Source organism: Castanea sativa, chromosome 8 (genome assembly GCF_040712315.1).
Source record: "Castanea sativa cultivar Marrone di Chiusa Pesio chromosome 8, ASM4071231v1".
In the NCBI taxonomy this organism is placed as follows: Eukaryota; Viridiplantae; Streptophyta; class Magnoliopsida; order Fagales; family Fagaceae; genus Castanea; species Castanea sativa.
Window position 1 is genome coordinate 857,859 of NC_134020.1, and position 17,034 is coordinate 874,892.

The 17,034-nt window shown below is 33.4% G+C and overlaps 1 protein-coding gene across 4 annotated transcripts; it reads left to right on the forward strand.

Annotated features, from left to right (window-relative positions):
* The first annotated feature begins 2,296 nt into the window (after nt 1-2,296).
* Nucleotides 2,297-6,776, forward strand: LOC142607202 (protein ASYMMETRIC LEAVES 2). Of its 4 annotated transcripts, none has more exons than XM_075778626.1 (3): nt 2,297-3,006; nt 4,622-5,316; nt 6,595-6,776. In XM_075778626.1, the coding sequence occupies exon 2, from the start codon at nt 4,637-4,639 to the stop codon at nt 5,267-5,269; it is 633 nt and encodes a 210-aa protein (XP_075634741.1). In that variant the 5' UTR covers nt 2,297-3,006; nt 4,622-4,636; the 3' UTR covers nt 5,270-5,316; nt 6,595-6,776. The 4 variants fall into 4 exon arrangements, with proteins under 4 accessions (XP_075634741.1, XP_075634740.1, XP_075634739.1 ...); XM_075778625.1 differs by having other exon boundaries at nt 2,361-3,028; XM_075778624.1 differs by lacking the exon at nt 2,297-3,006 and adding an exon at nt 3,842-3,868.
* The last annotated feature ends 10,258 nt before the right edge of the window (nt 6,777-17,034 follow it).

Consider the following 17,034-nt stretch of genomic DNA (forward strand, 5'->3'; position numbering starts at 1 on the left):
GTGATCCACAACAAGATCGACGACAAAGATCTCGTAAACTAGTACAACGACGAGGATTCCTACAACTCGTTGTCATTTTTGTCGTTGATGGACTTATGTCGTGCAGTATCGAATCCAATGTGAGTTCAAGCAGTTCACAACCGAGAAGACAACAAAATTTCTTGGCTATATGGGGAATGTTGTAAGCATAAAGCTCCATCACGATCCACTCAGTGGGTTGGCCACCGAGCATCACGTCAAAGAAATCCCTAAGAATTCAGGATACCATTGGAGAAGAGATTTAGAGAGAGAGAGAGAGAGGGAATCATTCGTTTGCTGTTTACCATACTAGCTAGGCAATGAAATTGATTAGTCAATAAATATTTCATTTGAACCAGATAGTCTCTTCTTGAAATTACAAAAACATCAAGCTCCATTTTGATTTAGTTAGAGCATTAGGATTGGAGATTTCTATTTTACAAACATACATGTCCAAAATGAGCTTTACCCAGGTACTATAGTATTATTGGTAAAACCAAATATATTATCTATACTTACTATTTAAGGGGTTTCTCCTGTTTGGGTGGGATTTTTTTTGTTCCAAAATACCCCTACACCCTTAGGTTTAAGTAGAGACAAAATTAAATGATAGTCTGATAAAAATACATGTCTATCTTGCACTAAAACATTACCTACAAAATAGAAACACTCTTTCACTAATTCACTTCTTCAAAACAACTATGGACCCGTTTGGTAATATTGTTCTAGTAACGTTGTATATATTTTTCAAAAATACCTATGGGTGAAAAAGTGCTTGGAAATACATATAATGTTTTTTTAAATACCGAAAACTGTTGTTTAAGTGCATATACCAAACACCTCTATACATTTTTTTTTAATAGAAAAATAAGTTAAAACACCTTACGTTTATCCAAAAAAAAATCTAAATATAAAAAATAAAAAAATAAAAACTAAATAGTTATTAAAAAAAACTAAACTAAATAGACATATACACTTTTATATATATATATATATATATAAGTAGATATATCTTTAACTCCCACTAAAAAGTTGCCTACAAAACAAGACTACTCTCCTAAAGATTTTCAAATTGCTTTATCCATTTATAAAAAAAAAATTAAAAACAAACACACGTCTCTTTATAAAAACACATATTGATAAAATAAAATAAAAACACATCTACCATTATTGAAAGAAAAAAAAAACCAGTTGTACACCCACATTTTAGCCACACAAACAACTTCAAACTTCTACCCAATAAATTTAAATTTCTCCATTATCACCCCTATGTATTTTTTTTATTGAAAAATGTAGTAATTCCAAATTATAATGGATTCAAATTATTAACATTTACATAAAAAAAAAATAGAAGAGACTCTGAGCACGCGCATGGGCGCGTGCTCAGATGCTAGTTTTAATAATAATGAAATATCTCCTCTCTCTCTCTCTCTCTCTCTCTCTCTCTCTCTCTCTCTCTCTCTCTCTCTCTCTCTCTCTCTCTCTCTCTCTCTACATTTGTGTTGGTTGAGCATGTGTTAAATGGAGTGGATCTCTAATCTGAATGGTGGGTATGGATCTATGAAGGAAGAGAGGGATGGGAGAGAAAAGAGAGAAGTGAGTTGTTTATATTATTTGATAGGGTAGTTTGTATTATTTTAATTAGTTAGATGTTAAAATAAAGCAAAGATGTTGGATGAGTTATAAAATGGTATATTAAAATAGATAGAGTAGGTTTTTAAATTTTAAATATGTATTTTTTTGGTTTCTCAGATGTAAATGTTCTAACATAGGTTGAGCTTGTGCATAAATATAGGTACTCAAACATGAGAATGTCTTTATGTGACGATGAATTTTGGATTGCAGTTAAAGGCTTATAACTCATTGGAGACAATCACTTTATCCAATTTCCCCCATTGAAATTTGAAACCCTAATTAAAAATGGTCAAGAGAGAAAGATCCACTAATTAATTTGGTTAAAGCAATTCAAAGCAAAATAATTAGAAGAATTCTTCATTTCAATAAGAAAATTTGAGAGAGAGAGAGAGAGAGAGGCCATAAGGTAGGGGACAGAAAGCACAACCTGAAAGCCTAAAAACACTCTCAGAAAAGAAAAGATGCTATCCCTATACTATTACAAACTGATACTATAGTCCATAGTATACTATACTAGTTAGCTAATAGTACAGTCCAGAGGATGGGAAGTTGGGTCATGTCACTACACAACATAACATGCTACAAACAAAATTCACTGATAGCCTCTTAATAAATAATAAGAACAACCACAAATAAAAGCCCCACCCTACTTCTTCTCAAAAACACACACACACACACTAAAACTTTGTTATCTCAAAGACTTAACTCTTTCTAACTCACGCTGTGTTTGCTTTATCCGCGTCTCCTTAGCCTCTGCTTCTGGGGGAATTTCCCCCACCCACCACTCCTTACTAAAAGACACTCTCATTCTTTCTCTCTATCCAAGATTCTACTATATTCTAAAACACACACACATTCTCTCTCTCTCTCTCTCTCTCTCTCTCTTTTTCTCTCTTTCTCAAGACCTATTACTCCCTATAGCTATTACCTTGTGATCATTCTCTTTCTATGCATGTTCCATGCCATTTGTTTTTCCGGCGAATAAATAGAAGCTAAAAGAGTGGCGAAATGAAGAGAGATTTTGCATGAACAACACCAAGCTTTAAGATATTTCATTTTATTATTATTATTATCATATCCAATGGCTTAAAGGGAAGGCTCTCAAATAGAAAGCAAGGAAAAGCCGACAAAAAGGAGCGAAGAGAGAGACAGAGAGTCCTGTTGAAAGAAAGGAAGTACAAGCAAGAAAGAACAAGGAAGGGAAGGAAAAAGAGGAGCTGACTACTGTGAAAAAAGCTTCAAAGGGCTTTGGGAGATCCATCCATTTTGCTTTCTATCAGCCACATCCATCATCATCATCATCAATAACAATAATAGTATAGAAGGAGGTGTAGTTTGAAGAAAGAAAAAAAGGTTTGACTGAAGAAATCGAGAAGTACTACTCTCCCTCTATTTTTTATCTTTCTTTATTTTCATTTTTTTAGTGTTATTTATTGAACTCCCAAGAACATCTAGAAGAATAAGAATTAAAGGAAGAGATCGAAGAAGAAGAATACTCTTCATTATCCCAAGATCTCCCCTCAGTCAGAGTCAGAAAACACTTATTGTCTATCCCATCTCTTCTTTTCATTAAATCTTTCTCTCCTTTTTTATTTTTCATAACTTTTTTTTTTTTTTGAGAAACTTTTTTTTTCATAACCATTTGGTTCAACTATATATTTTGTTTTCTAACCTTTTTTTTTTTTTTTTTTTTTACATTTTTTTAAAAAATTGGGTATGAAGTATGGCATAGTAGTCTGAGTTGGTTGGTTCATCCCAAGGTGTTGAATCAAAGCTTGTCTTAAAAGTCTCATATAATATATCTCTAAAAATGGTCGAGTAAAATATAAAAAAGAATAGTTGTATGAAATTCAAGCAAGATCTGCTTCCAAACTTTTCATTGGAAAGAGTGAAACATATATAACCTTTCTTCTTCACGAGATCCAATCCCTCAATCCCACCACACCACACCACATACACGGGTACTCAAAAATCTACCTTTCTATGTCCCTTTTTCCCATTGCTTTCTGCTCTCTCTCTCTCTCTTTCTCTCTCTCTCTCTCTCTCTCTCTCTCTCTCTCTCTAAAGTGTAAAGTTTAAAGGCTAAACCAAACCCTCTTTCTCTTTCTGAAGTAAAAACCTTATATCTCCACCGCTATGCTCTTTTTAGGGTTTCTTAGTAGTGAGAGAAATGGAAATATAGCCTGTTATGTATGATGTTATCAGAGAAAATCCTGTATGTTTGTTGCTTTATTTATGCACTTTGACCATATGAATTCCTTTCTTCTTCTTTTTATTACAGCCAGCCTAGCCGGATCTCTAATAACTCTTCCCAAAACCAACATGATTTCAATTTGATTACTTCAATAAAAAAAATCCGGAAAGAAAATCACTCTTGTTGCACCAGATCCTACACAGAGTATATATCAATCATTCCTATTTTAACTAACTATTCATATTTATTTTTATTCATGCAATATATTTCCCATTTGTATAATTAATTAACCCTCTTATGCTTAGTTTCATTTCTATTCTATTTTTGGGTTATTTTTTAATTTATTTTTCACTTCTTTAAATTAAGATCTTACAGATTCTGACTTTGATTACCCTTTTAGACTTTACAATTATAGTCCCATCGCCATTTATTATCCTCTGCACTCTACTAGAATTTTTTTTTAATATATATATATAAAAAAAAATCCTTTATTAAATTAAATTCTTTGCTTAATTTCTTCTACTTCATCTTTTCGTTTCTTAACATTTTCCCTCTTTCTTGGTCCCAAAGATTAAACTTCTAAGAACTTCATAAAAAATAAAAGATAAAAACTCGAAGCAATCAATTAGTTGGGTTTTGAAATTATTGTTTGTGTCCATCATGGTATTAATCAAAGTTCTTCTCTAGCCACCAATCATATATTCTATTTTTGATTCAAATACTATATTATTATTGTCACCTTTGATAGTCGTTGTTGCTTGTTTGATTTTGCAGAGAGCAAGGTGGAACATGGCGTCTTCATCAAATTCCCCATGTGCAGCTTGCAAGTTTCTGAGGCGAAAATGCCAGCCGGAGTGTGTTTTTGCACCCTATTTCCCACCGGACCAACCACAAAAATTTGCAAACGTCCACAAAGTGTTTGGTGCAAGCAACGTCACGAAACTTCTCAACGAGTTGCACCCTCACCAGCGTGAAGACGCCGTCAATTCTCTCGCCTTTGAGGCAGACATGCGTCTCCGTGACCCTGTCTATGGCTGCGTCGGACTCATTTCCGTCCTCCAACACCAACTCCGCCAACTCCAAATGGAAATCAGTTGTGCCAAATCTGAACTCTCTAAATACCAAAACTTAGGCATCACCGGTCACGGCCTAATTGCCGCTGCTGCCAACAATTACAACCATCAGCAGAACTTGGGGATTAATCTGATTGGTGGCGGTGGCGGCGTGAGGGACCACCATCACCATTACCATCACCAGTTCTTTCCAAGGGATCAACAACAGATGATAAGGAGCTTTGATGGCGGAAACAACTATGATGCAAGCCTTTTGGCGATGAACGTGTCAGCAAACCTACAACTCAGTCAGTTTCCGCAACCTAGGGCTGCTGCTGGGGATGACCGCCGCACTATTGATCCCTCTTAGGGTTTCTTTCCTTCCATGGATCAAAAACTTGTCCAAACCCTTCATAGGTACATGTCCCAAACTCTTAAAAGTACAATTATTATTATTATAATTATATATTAGATTGTGTTTTTAAATTTATTTTGACTGTTAATTGTAGTTATCATAATATAGTGAAAATAGTAATAATATTTTTTGTTATTATTATAATTATTATTTCACCGGTTTGGAAAAGCTATGATAACTAAATTATTTGGTGACTTTTTTATGATCGTGCTAATGAAGATTGTGAGAGAGGCAGAAAATTTGAGGGGTTGGGTTAAGCGATGACATTATGGTTTCAATAGTCTATTTTTATTCTCTTATTACAATTACGAATGTTAATATATAATTTATAAGATAGGAGGGAAGCTTAATGATTGGATGCCTTAGATCAATTCTTGTTTTTAATGAATTATTTGGTCGTGCAAAGCATGAAGCACATATACATTAAAATGAATGAGTTTTTACAAGAAAAAGAAAACTGATTGATTAGTTTGATGTACCAGAGAGAAATGTTGTGACTTGTGTGATCATAATAATATTGAACCTTTCAAGGGGGACAAAAAGAATAATAATAATAATAATAATAAGGGTATAATATTTTTCACAACTATTGATATATTTATGAAGATTAGAACACTTTTACTTAATTTCATTATTGAGGTTAGCTTTATCTTGTACCAATCAAATCATGCAATCACATGATGCCGAAATTATCGCGGACTTATTGATAAAAATAAAATAGATTCAAATGTCTTCTAAAGTAGTCAATTATTAGCGGTAGAGAAACGTTATGGATATATATATATATATATATAAAGTGATTATATAGTTTATAATTGTTGACATCTTTAAATTGTCACAAAAATTGTGATAAAGAACTTCAATGTGCTTACCAAAAAAAAAGAACTTCACTGTGAATGTGTTGACCAAAAACCCTAAAAACCAAGTATAATAATAAAATTGCAGAAAGGACATGGGTGTGAAATAATATATCCGCGCATGACTAGTTTATTGCCCACAGTTGACACTGTGTGGTTCAGAGTCCTTACTTCAGAGTACACAGACTTTTTTCGTATGATACAGCCTACAATGCGCACGGTTGCGTGACATAGTCACTGCCATTTCAGTGTCTCTCATGCAATTGAAACTTGACATCCCCTTTTTTTTTTTTAATCAAAAAACTTGACATCCCTTTTGTGCTCTCATTAGGATCTTAATTAATTAACTTGTATCTTCATTAACTCTACAACCACTTCAGCTGTTATTAACATTCTTATTATTTCATTGGGATTCAAATGCAGGGTTTGGACTTTGAACTGAAGGATTCAGCATTAAAAGAGAGTTTAAGAGAGAGAGATAAAGTGTTTGGGATTTTATCTTAATTAATTATTGATGATACCCTTTTACAGACAATTTTGTCATATGTAGCTTATATGTCTCTTTAGTCTTTACTTTTATTATCTAAATATTAAAGTATTTTCTCCTATTGTTATTAGCCAAAACTGTACTTGCTCTTCCAGTTTCACAGTAACTCCAAATAGTTCGTGGGGTTTTCCTCTTAAAAAGTGCCAAGGCAGGCACGGTGGTCTGGTTTTGTTTCCACCACTTCGAACTTTTCTTGTCTGCACAGTCAAACACACAGACAGCTATACTATTTGCAAATTGCAGCACTGAATGTGATAGGAACTTGCTTTTACATGATGACCTTGGATGTAATGGTTGCCAAGTTGATGATGATCATGCCTCTTGATAGAAACTAGACAAACAACCTCTACATTAACTAGATTATCATGTTCTTTCTCATACGAAGTTAGAATATGTATTTCCTAGTTTTAATATGTTACTGTACAACTCAGGGTGGACTTGATACAATTTTTATTTTTATTTTATTTTCTTTCATGGGACTTGATACAATTTGATAATAATCTAAAGTTTTGTTACCCCTTATATCTAACTATCACTCAATCATATATTCAATTTTCTAAATTATAATTTTTTATTTCAATTATATTTTTATGGTCTTGTGAAATGCAAAATTATTAGTTTTGTAATCAAGAATTAATAGTATTAATTTCCAATTGATAATATGACTCTTTTTCCCAGTGGCGGCTCCAAGACATATATTTAGGGGGGTCAATTAGAAGATACATTTTGGGTTAAAAAAAAAGTGAGTCTTGCAGTCTATGTGATTTCTTTATTACAAAATTTTTCATAGTACATACTAGCAAGAGAATAGAAGATGAGAATTGTTACATCTACAATATTTCACAACACTTTTCCAACAAATTTTAGGATATACATTTTTATTAATTTTAATTTAAATTCACTACTGAAACTACTTTTTTCCTCATCAGTAACAGCTAGTAACAATCAGTCACTTAAACTTTGTTGTGAACGTGTCGTAAACGTATTATGAACATAACATTTTTCATATAAGATAAACTATAAGTTCATTGCATATTGTTTATTAATATGGTGAAGATACTAATTATTATTGTTAAGATTAAATCTTAGAAATCATCTATTGTTTGTAAATATAATCAACATATGAATTATTGTTGTTAAGTGAACTCCATGCGAGATCTGAATACAATAAAATTTTATGTATTAGTTTATTTTAAATTTGTTAAGATCTAAACGATTTTTTTAAGGTTTAAGATAAACAAATTAATACTTTTGTTGTTAGGTTTACTATTTTTCCCTCATATTTTAGATCAAATTGGTTTGTTGTTGGGTTTTTTTTGGGAGGGGGGGGGGGTTTAAAAAGACCAAGATGTTGTCAACATGATCATATTCAAGTTCAATTCAGCTAGGCTTAAAAAAAATTAGGTCTAAGGGGTTCAAAATTTATTTTAGGAGGCTCAAATAAAAAATAAATAAATAATTATATATAAATTTTCTTTTTGGCCCAGCTCAGGGAGTTCAACTCAGGGGGTTGATTAGAACCCCCTAAACTGTACCTAGAGCCGCCCATGCTTTTTCCTTTGTTGAATCAAGTAGGTTTATCAAGAAATAAATGTGACAATTTTTATAAATAAAATCCTATACTACAATGCAACATGCATTTAGAATTCCATAGCAATAACTTGCTATTGAATCCATATTTTGAAAATCCAACCGTTGATATATATATTCTATATATTCTTAACATGCATACCAATTTTCATGCAAATCAGATAAAATTTACCATTCAATCCTTAAACTCATCTTTTATGCATTATTTTAAACTACAAAAACTTGAATTTAAATAATTGATTGATGACATAACTATTGATCTTTGATCATTTTAAATTTTGTAAGTAAGCAAAATGTACGAAAATAATGTAATTTAACGGTGATTTGATAAAATTCACGTCTAATTAAAAAGTTACATCAGGTATAACTTGAACCCAACCCTATATATATTCTTTTATTTGTAAACTTATTTTAAATTGTTTTTAAAAATAATTTTAAATCATCAATTTTGAAAATAAATATTATGTTTGATAATAAAATAAAAAATCCATTATGCACTATATGTTTGCAAGCTCATAACATTTAGTGAAAGCTTATAGGACAAATTATGAGGCTTTTTCTTCTACTTTTGGGAGTTTTAGATAATTGACAAAATCAAACAAGGAAAGAGCTGGCCCTCAAAATTCAAAAACAACCTAATAGTTTACTCTCAAGTATGCATAAGAAAAGAGCTTTATTTGATCTTTTGTAAGCAATCTACTAGGGACTTTTGAGTTTTGAAAATGATTATAAGTAAACTCCCTTTGAAAAAGCACACAGTATTTTACTTGTTACCCAAAAATATTAAACTCTCTCTCTCTCTCTCTCTCTCTCTCTCTCTCTCTCTCTCTCTCTCTCTCTCTCTCTCTCTCTCTCTCTCTCTCTCTCTCTCTCTCTCTCTCCACCACCAACCGAATAGTGCAGGGAAGATCTTCCCCCTGGCAAGGAACCTTGCATGCTGAGAGTAGACTCTTCCTTCACTATTTCTAAGAAAAGAGTGTAGTCTACTTGTGCTGGATTCACAACACATCCAATAGCTAGAGAATTCACTAGTGCACCTACTCCATACATCCACTTCAATCTCAGAATTGAGACTCCAATTAACTAGGAGAAACTAGTCAATTCTCATAAGCATATAGAAAATTATCCAAGAAGAATATCAAAAGAAGAACCAATAGAACCAAAGAAGAACCAATTCTCATAAGCTTATTTAGTTCTCAAACTCTGTGTGTGAGTGTGTGTGTGTGTGCGCGCGCGCGTGCGCGTGCGTGTTGCACTACCAACAACCAAAAATCCCACATCACGACACGATGACACCACCAAAGTCCCAGCCAATCACCATCCAGTCAAACCAAACACTATCATGGCACTGCATCATCGAAGACCTAAAAGAAAACACTTTCTCTTAAACCACCACAATGACACCACCAAAGACGATAAAACCTAAACCCAACCACACCGAAAACACCAAAACAAAACCATATCAGTCACCTAAATCGGATGTCAAACCCATCAAAAACCCATATTTCATTCACACGGGTTGAAGAAGATCCATTTGTTGGCCAGAGCTTCAATTCACACTCCAAGAAAGCTAAGCGACAACATTGAGATCAATCTAAGTGACAATGGTGGTATTGTGGTGGGGGTTCAAGATAGAGTTCTTTCCACGCAGGGGGGGGGGGGCTATGGCTGTTTGCTTTATTGTGGCGAGAAATATGTTTGTTGGTGGTGGCTAGAGAGAGAGAGAGAGAGAGATGGATATGGATATGGATATGGAGATGAGTTAATGATTTTAGGGATTTTGGTGTTGATGTGTCTAAGTTTTAATTTTCTTTTTATTAAAAGAATTGACATGGTTGTACATTTGGTAAATAATATGGCATGAAAAATAATATTTTATTGTTTCATTTGACACATCAATTTTTTCCCTTCAAGGAATAACTGTAGGATCTAAATTAATACAACACTAAAAATTCTGGGACTAAATTGACACAATTGAAAAGTTATAGATCAAATTGAGATATGATGTAAAGAATAGAGACCAATTTTGTAATTTACCCATATTAAAATTTGTTAAGACCTTTTTAATTTATTTTCAAAAGTACTTTTTATATATATGAAAATTTTCAAAAAAACTAGTATAGAGATTTTTTTCCATTTCTATATTAAATATATGGGCTAAAGAAAATTAGTTATTATTTTTCAAAATTGTTCTTATAAAAAAAAATTTGTGAATTGTCATTTAGTCCTTTAAGTTTTTTTTTTTTTTTTTTTTAAACTTGTAACTTCACTTTTATTGCCACCATTAATCCTTACATCTATAATTTATGTTAACCATCAAATATATAATTTTTAATAATTTCATCTATAATTTATGTTAACCATAAAAAATAAAAAAATTTAATATGAAAAAATAATTAAAATTTTATTTTAAATCAATATAAAATATAATATTAAAAATTCCTTTAAGCTCCATTAATGGAGAATCAAGCAGAAAAATCATTACCATCAATTAATGGAGCATTAACCCAAAATATGATCTAACAAAATTATAAATAAATAAAATCAAAGAAATACCCACATAGAATAAACACATCTATAATCCATCACCACACACTAGCATTCAAAGCCAAATAACTTTAGTTACTCAGCCGCATAATGAAAACAACCCTATTAGAACCCCAACAACATCATCCACTTCGTTCTTATCATTGCTTCCAAAATGACTCGATCGATCTCTGACATCGGAGTGTCCCAAGTTTCAATTAGCCCAATCTGATACTAAACCCGACCTAGACATTCTCCTTAAAGAAAAGAAGTGCAGACCATCATTTTGAATTTTTTTATCATTAATAAAATAATATAAAAATGTCAAATAGTCTTTAATTAGTGTCTTCTAGGATATATCAAACTTTATATTTTATTTCTCCTAAGTAGACAAGTATTTTATTGTGCTTTTAGTTCCAAAGAGTCATGTCTAATTCTAGTCATGCCTATGTTTTAATTACTATTTTCGTTCTCCTATGCTTAAAGGTTTGTTCTAAGCTCTATGTTAGCCTTTTGGCTGAATTAAATAAAACCAAAGCGTATTTTCATATTAAAAAGATTTATGCTTCAAAAGATGGATTTCTTCTTTTAAACTCTTATGCCATTGGTGGATTCCTTGGGTGGCGAGTTTTGGTTCTGTATCTCTTTGGGTGGTATTTTTGTATCCTATAGAGTGATGAGCCATTTATCCCTTTTATTTATTAAGTGTTTGGTTCAACCCATCATACCATATTACATTCTAGCTATCCTTCACCCCATTTATCGAATCAATTTGGTTTTTCCCTTACAAATCTAGCATTAGTTGGTATCCGAGCTTTGGTTCAATGGTTGAACATCATCAACATGGTAATAATGTTGAGATACCTGAGAGAGATCATTAAGATTTTGAAATGGATGATTTAAGGAGACAACTTCAGTAACTCCAAGGGCATTTGGATTTTTACAAGAATCAAGGACGAGGTCCTAAACATCATAATTCAAAATATGAAGCTATTAGCAATGATGAAGAGGAGAATCGATTTCACTGTACTCATAGTCATTCCTTCGATGGGAGCACTCCACCCCATCTTTATCATATCAAAAACTTAAAACGAGGTTATGATATGAAGGTGGACAACCCATAATTTGAAGGGAAGATCCAACCTAATGATTTCATTGATTGGCTAACTATTGTTAAGCAAATCTTTGCTTTCAAAGATGTTGCAGAAAATTGAAAAGTAAAGACTATTGCTATCAAGCTAAGGAAACATGCTTCAATTTGATGGGAGCATCTTAAGATGCATCAACAACATGAAGAAAGAGATCATATTGTGACATGGAAAAGATTATAAGAGAGCTCAGGAGAAAATACTTGCCTGAACACTTCAAGCAAGATGCTTTTCTAAAATTTCAAGCAAAAAGAGCTTTATGTGGAGGAGTGTACAGCAAAGTTTAATCATCTTATGATTTGATGTGATGTTGTAGAACCAGAGGATCAAATGATAGCCCGCTATCTTGGTGGGTTACATGCTGAACTCAGTGATGCAGTCCAACTACAACCCCATTGGACTTACAATGATGTTTGCAAGCTTGCTATAAAGTGGAGAAGCAACTGAAGGAAAGGCATAAGAGTAGCTTTTGATATTGTAATTGAGAGGGGGTTTCTAACTAAGAGAGTGGTTCTACTTCTAAGGTCGTTGCACTACCCAAGATAGCCATTGACAAGGAACCACTAAAGAATGAATTTGCATCAGGTTCTAATTGTCCCAACACCTCTAGTACAGGCCGTAGATGTTTTAAATGTCAAGGCCTTGAACATATTGCTTATGATTGTCCAAATCGCAAGATAGTTTCTCTTGTGGAGAAAGATGTGGAAATAGAGGATAAAGATGAATTAGTAATCGTCATTCATGAACATGCTGATTTCAATGAGGAGGTGATCTATGCTAATCAAGTAGAGTCACTTGTTGTTCAAAAAAGTCTCAAGGTAGCCTCTGTCAAAGATGAATGGCTTCAAAACAATATATTCCATACCAGATGCACTTCACAAGGAAATATTTGTGACATTATCATTCATGGAGGAAGTTGTGAGAATGTTGTTGCAACAACCATGGTGAAGAAGTTGAAGTTATAAACTGAAAATCATTCGCAGCCATACAAACTCCAATTGGCTTCACAAAGGCAATGAGGTTAAGGTAAATAAGAGATGCTTTATTCAGTTTTCTATGACAAGAATTAAAATGATTCAGTAATTTGTGATGTTGTGCCCATGGATGCATGTCATTTATTACTTGGTAGGCCATTGTAGTATGATAGGAAGGCTGGTCATGATGGTTTCAAAAATACTTACTCTTTTGAAAAAGATGGGGTTAAAATAACTTTGGCTCCTTTAAGAATGATTCACGTTCCTAAACCTTCGCTTATGGAGGAGAGCAATTTACTTACCAGATTTAAGGTGGAAAGAGCACAGAATGTGGTAAGGGGTTTGCTTCTATGGCAAGAAAAGAGAAGGACATAGTGGACATCCCTCCTTTATCAATACCCTTTCTTGAGGAATTTAGTGATGTCATTCCAAATGAAATTCCTTTTGACCTTCCACCTATGAGAGATATGCAACACTACATTGATTTTGTGTCAAGTTCTGTTTTGTCTAACAAACTAGCTTATAGAATGAATCCAAAAGAGCATGAAGAGTTGCAAAGGCAAATTGAAGAGTTGATAGCAAAGGGGCTTGTAAGAGAGAGTATGAGTCCTTGTGCTGTTCCAACCCTTCTTGTTCCCAAAAAGGATGGCTCATGGAGTATGAGTATTGATAGTCGAGCTTTGAACAAGATCACCATTTGATATTGCTTTCCTATTTTGTGGTTAGATGATCTTTCTTGGAGAAAACCATAGCTCTTTGAAGTTGGTCAAGAAGATCGTCTAACCATGGAATAGGGAAGTGGTATCGAATGGTGATCATGTTCACTAGTCTACTATCAAAAACTTGTTCACTACTCCAGGCAGTGGTTATCATCAAATTTGAATAAGGCCAAGTGATGAATGGAAAACAACTTTCAAAACTAGAGGAGGGTTGTATGAATGGATGGTGATGCCTTTCGGACTCTCAAATGCTCCTAGTACTTTTATGCGATTAATGAAACATGTCTTTAAGCCCTTCATTGGTCATTTTGTTGTTGCATATTTTGATGGCATCTTAGTGTATAGCAAGTTTCAGCAAGAGCATATGGAGCATCTTCATTAGGTGTTATAAACTCCTTGAGCGGAAGCTCTATATGAATTTGAAGAAGTGTCATTTCTTAACTGACAATCTTGTGTTCTTAGGCTATTTTGTTTTAGGTGATGGAATCAAGATAGATCCGAGCAAAATTGACGCAATACTCAGTTGGCCTGTGCCAAATTCTCTCCATGATGTTAGAAGTTTTCATGGGCTTGCTTCTTTTTGTCAGCATTTTATCAAAAACTTCAGTAGCCTTATTGCCCCTATTATTGAATGTTTAAAGTGAGGAAGGTTTTAGTGAAATGAAAAAGCCCAAAAGAGCTTTGAGCTATTCAAGAAGAAGGTGACAGAAGCTCCAATACTCATACTCCCAAAATTCAATTAGTTGTTTGAAGTTGATTGCGGTACTTCAAGTGTGGAAATTGGTGTTGTGCTCAGCCAAGAGGGCAAATCTATTACTTTCTTTAGTGAGAAACTAAATGAATGCAAGAAAAAATATTCTGCTTATGACAAAGAGTTTTATGCCATTATTCGTGATTTGGATCATTGGAGTCATTATCTCCTTCCAAATGAGTTTCTACTTAATTCTTATCATGAAGTTTTGAAGTATTTGAATAGCCAATAGAAACTCAATAGCTGACATGCCAAATGGGTTGAATTTCTTCAATCCCATTCTTTTTCTATCAAACACAAGTCTTGTAAGTTGAATCAAGTGTCAGTTATATTGAGTAGAAGACATTCTTTGTTAACCACTATGGAGGTGCAGGTGTTAGATTTTGAAGTTCTCAAGGAGTTGTATAATTATGATCTAGATTTTGGTAATGTATTAAAATATTTTTTTAAGGGTTCTATTAGCCATTTCTTGAAACAAGAAAATTTTCTTTTCAAAGAAAACAGATTGTGCATCCCTCAATGTTCTCTGCAAAGAGCAATTATTCAAGAAACTCATGGAGGAGATCTTGCTGGACACTTTGGAAGAGACAAAACTCTTGCTTTTGTGCAAGAAAATTATTATTGACCTAAGTTGACTCATGATGTTTTGTCTCTTGTGAGAAGTTGCAAAACCTATCAAATTGCTAAAAGCCACAGTCATAACACTGGGTTGTACACACCAGTACTAGTTCCCAAGGCTCCAAGGGAAGATATCAATTTAGACTTTATTTTGGGTTTTCCTCGAACTCAAAGAAATAAGGATTTCATTATGGTGGTGGTTGATCGATTTTTAAAGATGGTTCATTTTGTTCCTTGTAACAAAATTGCAGATGCATCTTCTATTACTGATTTGTATTTCAGAAAGATAGTCAAGCTTCATGGTATTCCAAAAACTATCACTTCTAAATGTGATTCAAAATTTGTAAGTCATTTTTGGCGTACTCTTTGGAGGAAGATTGGCACTACACTCCAATTTAACTCTTCGTACCATCCACAAATAGGTGGACAAACTAAAGTTGTGAATCAAAAGTTTGGGAAATCTCTTGAGAAAATTTGTGAGGAAGAACGTTAGACAATGGGATCTTCTTTTGGCTCAACTTGAGTTTGCTTATAATTGATCCGCTAGCTCAACTGCTAGTCATATAGCCCTTTTGAAGTTTTTTATGGCCTTAATCATACTAGACCACTTGATTTGACATAACTTTCTGTTACTAAGAATTTCAATGGTGATGTTGAAAAAAAGGGCGAAGAAAATAAAGAAATTGCATGAACATGTCCAATTTCAGATTGGAAAGCAAAATGAGAAGTATTGCAAGCAAGCAATTAGGCTTCAAAAACCAGCAACTTTCAAGGAAGGTGACTTAGTTTGGATTCATCTAGGGAAGGAAAGATTTCCCTCCAAAAGATCTTCTTAGTTGAAACCTCGAGGTAATAGACCTTTTAAGATGCTACAACGGATTGGTGAGAATGCTTACAAGATTAAGCTGCTTGGAGATTAAGGTGTTTCAACAACGTTCAATGTTTTTTATCTTTCTCCTTACTATTGAGATTAAGAAGATTGAGTGGACTTGGGGACAAGTCCTTTTCAACCAGGGGAGTCTAATACTGGAGTGTTCCAAGTTCCAACAAGTCCAATCTGATGCTAAACCCAGCCCAAATGTCCTCCTTGAAGACCAGGCTGCATTTTGAACATTTTTTTTTATCATTAATAAAAGGAAGTCAAGTAGTCTTTAATTAGTGTCTCCTAGAATGTATCATACTTTATGATTTATTTCTTCTAGGCAGGCAAATTCTTTTTTTTTTTGTTGAGAAAATAGTAAGTAAATTTCTAGTTCCTAAGAGTCATGTCTAACTTTGGTCATGCCTAAGTTTAAGTTTTAATTACTATTTTCATTCTTCTTTGCTTAGAGAGTTGTTTTAAGTTCTATATAAGCCTTTTGGCTAAATTAAATAAAACCACAGTATATTTTTAGATTAAAGGCTTTGTGTTTCGAAGATGGATTTCTTCTTTTAAACAATTATCCCATTGGTGGATTCCTTGGGTGGCAAGTTCTGGTTTTGTATCTCTTTGGGTGGTGTTTTTGTATCCCATAGATTGGTGAGTCATTTATCCCTATTATTTATTAAGTGTTTGGAACAATCCATCGTACTATAGTATGTTCCAGCCATCCTTCACCTCTCTTATCAGATTAGTTTGGTTTTTCCCTCACAAATCCGGTATCAATCTCCATGATTCCACAACATCAAAAGGATTCTGCTAGTATGCTTCAATGATGGAAGCATCATGACATGCCGATGATAGTACTGGACGAGGATCTGGGCCACTTATTCGTTCTACTACTTCAGACCTAACCTAAACACAATCGATGAGTCTTATGGTGGCGGATCTTTTACAGCTCAGAGTCATGACCGGAGACAAAGATAAGAGATGAGACTTGAGAGAGTCATTATAAAAAATCTTGCATTATGTCGATTAAAAGATTAAAGTAGATTTTTAGTATGAAAATTGGGAATAAATGCAAAAATTATGTCATTTTAAGGAGTTTTAAGATAAATTTTTTTAAGAGAT

Coding starts and splice junctions, on each gene's coding strand:
- LOC142607202 (XM_075778624.1), top strand. CDS start 3,842: ATGTATGATGTTATCAGAGAAAATCCT. Junction 3,869..4,621: donor ATGTTATCAGAGAAAATCCT/GTATGTTTGTTG, acceptor TTGATTTTGCAG/AGAGCAAGGTGGAACATGGC.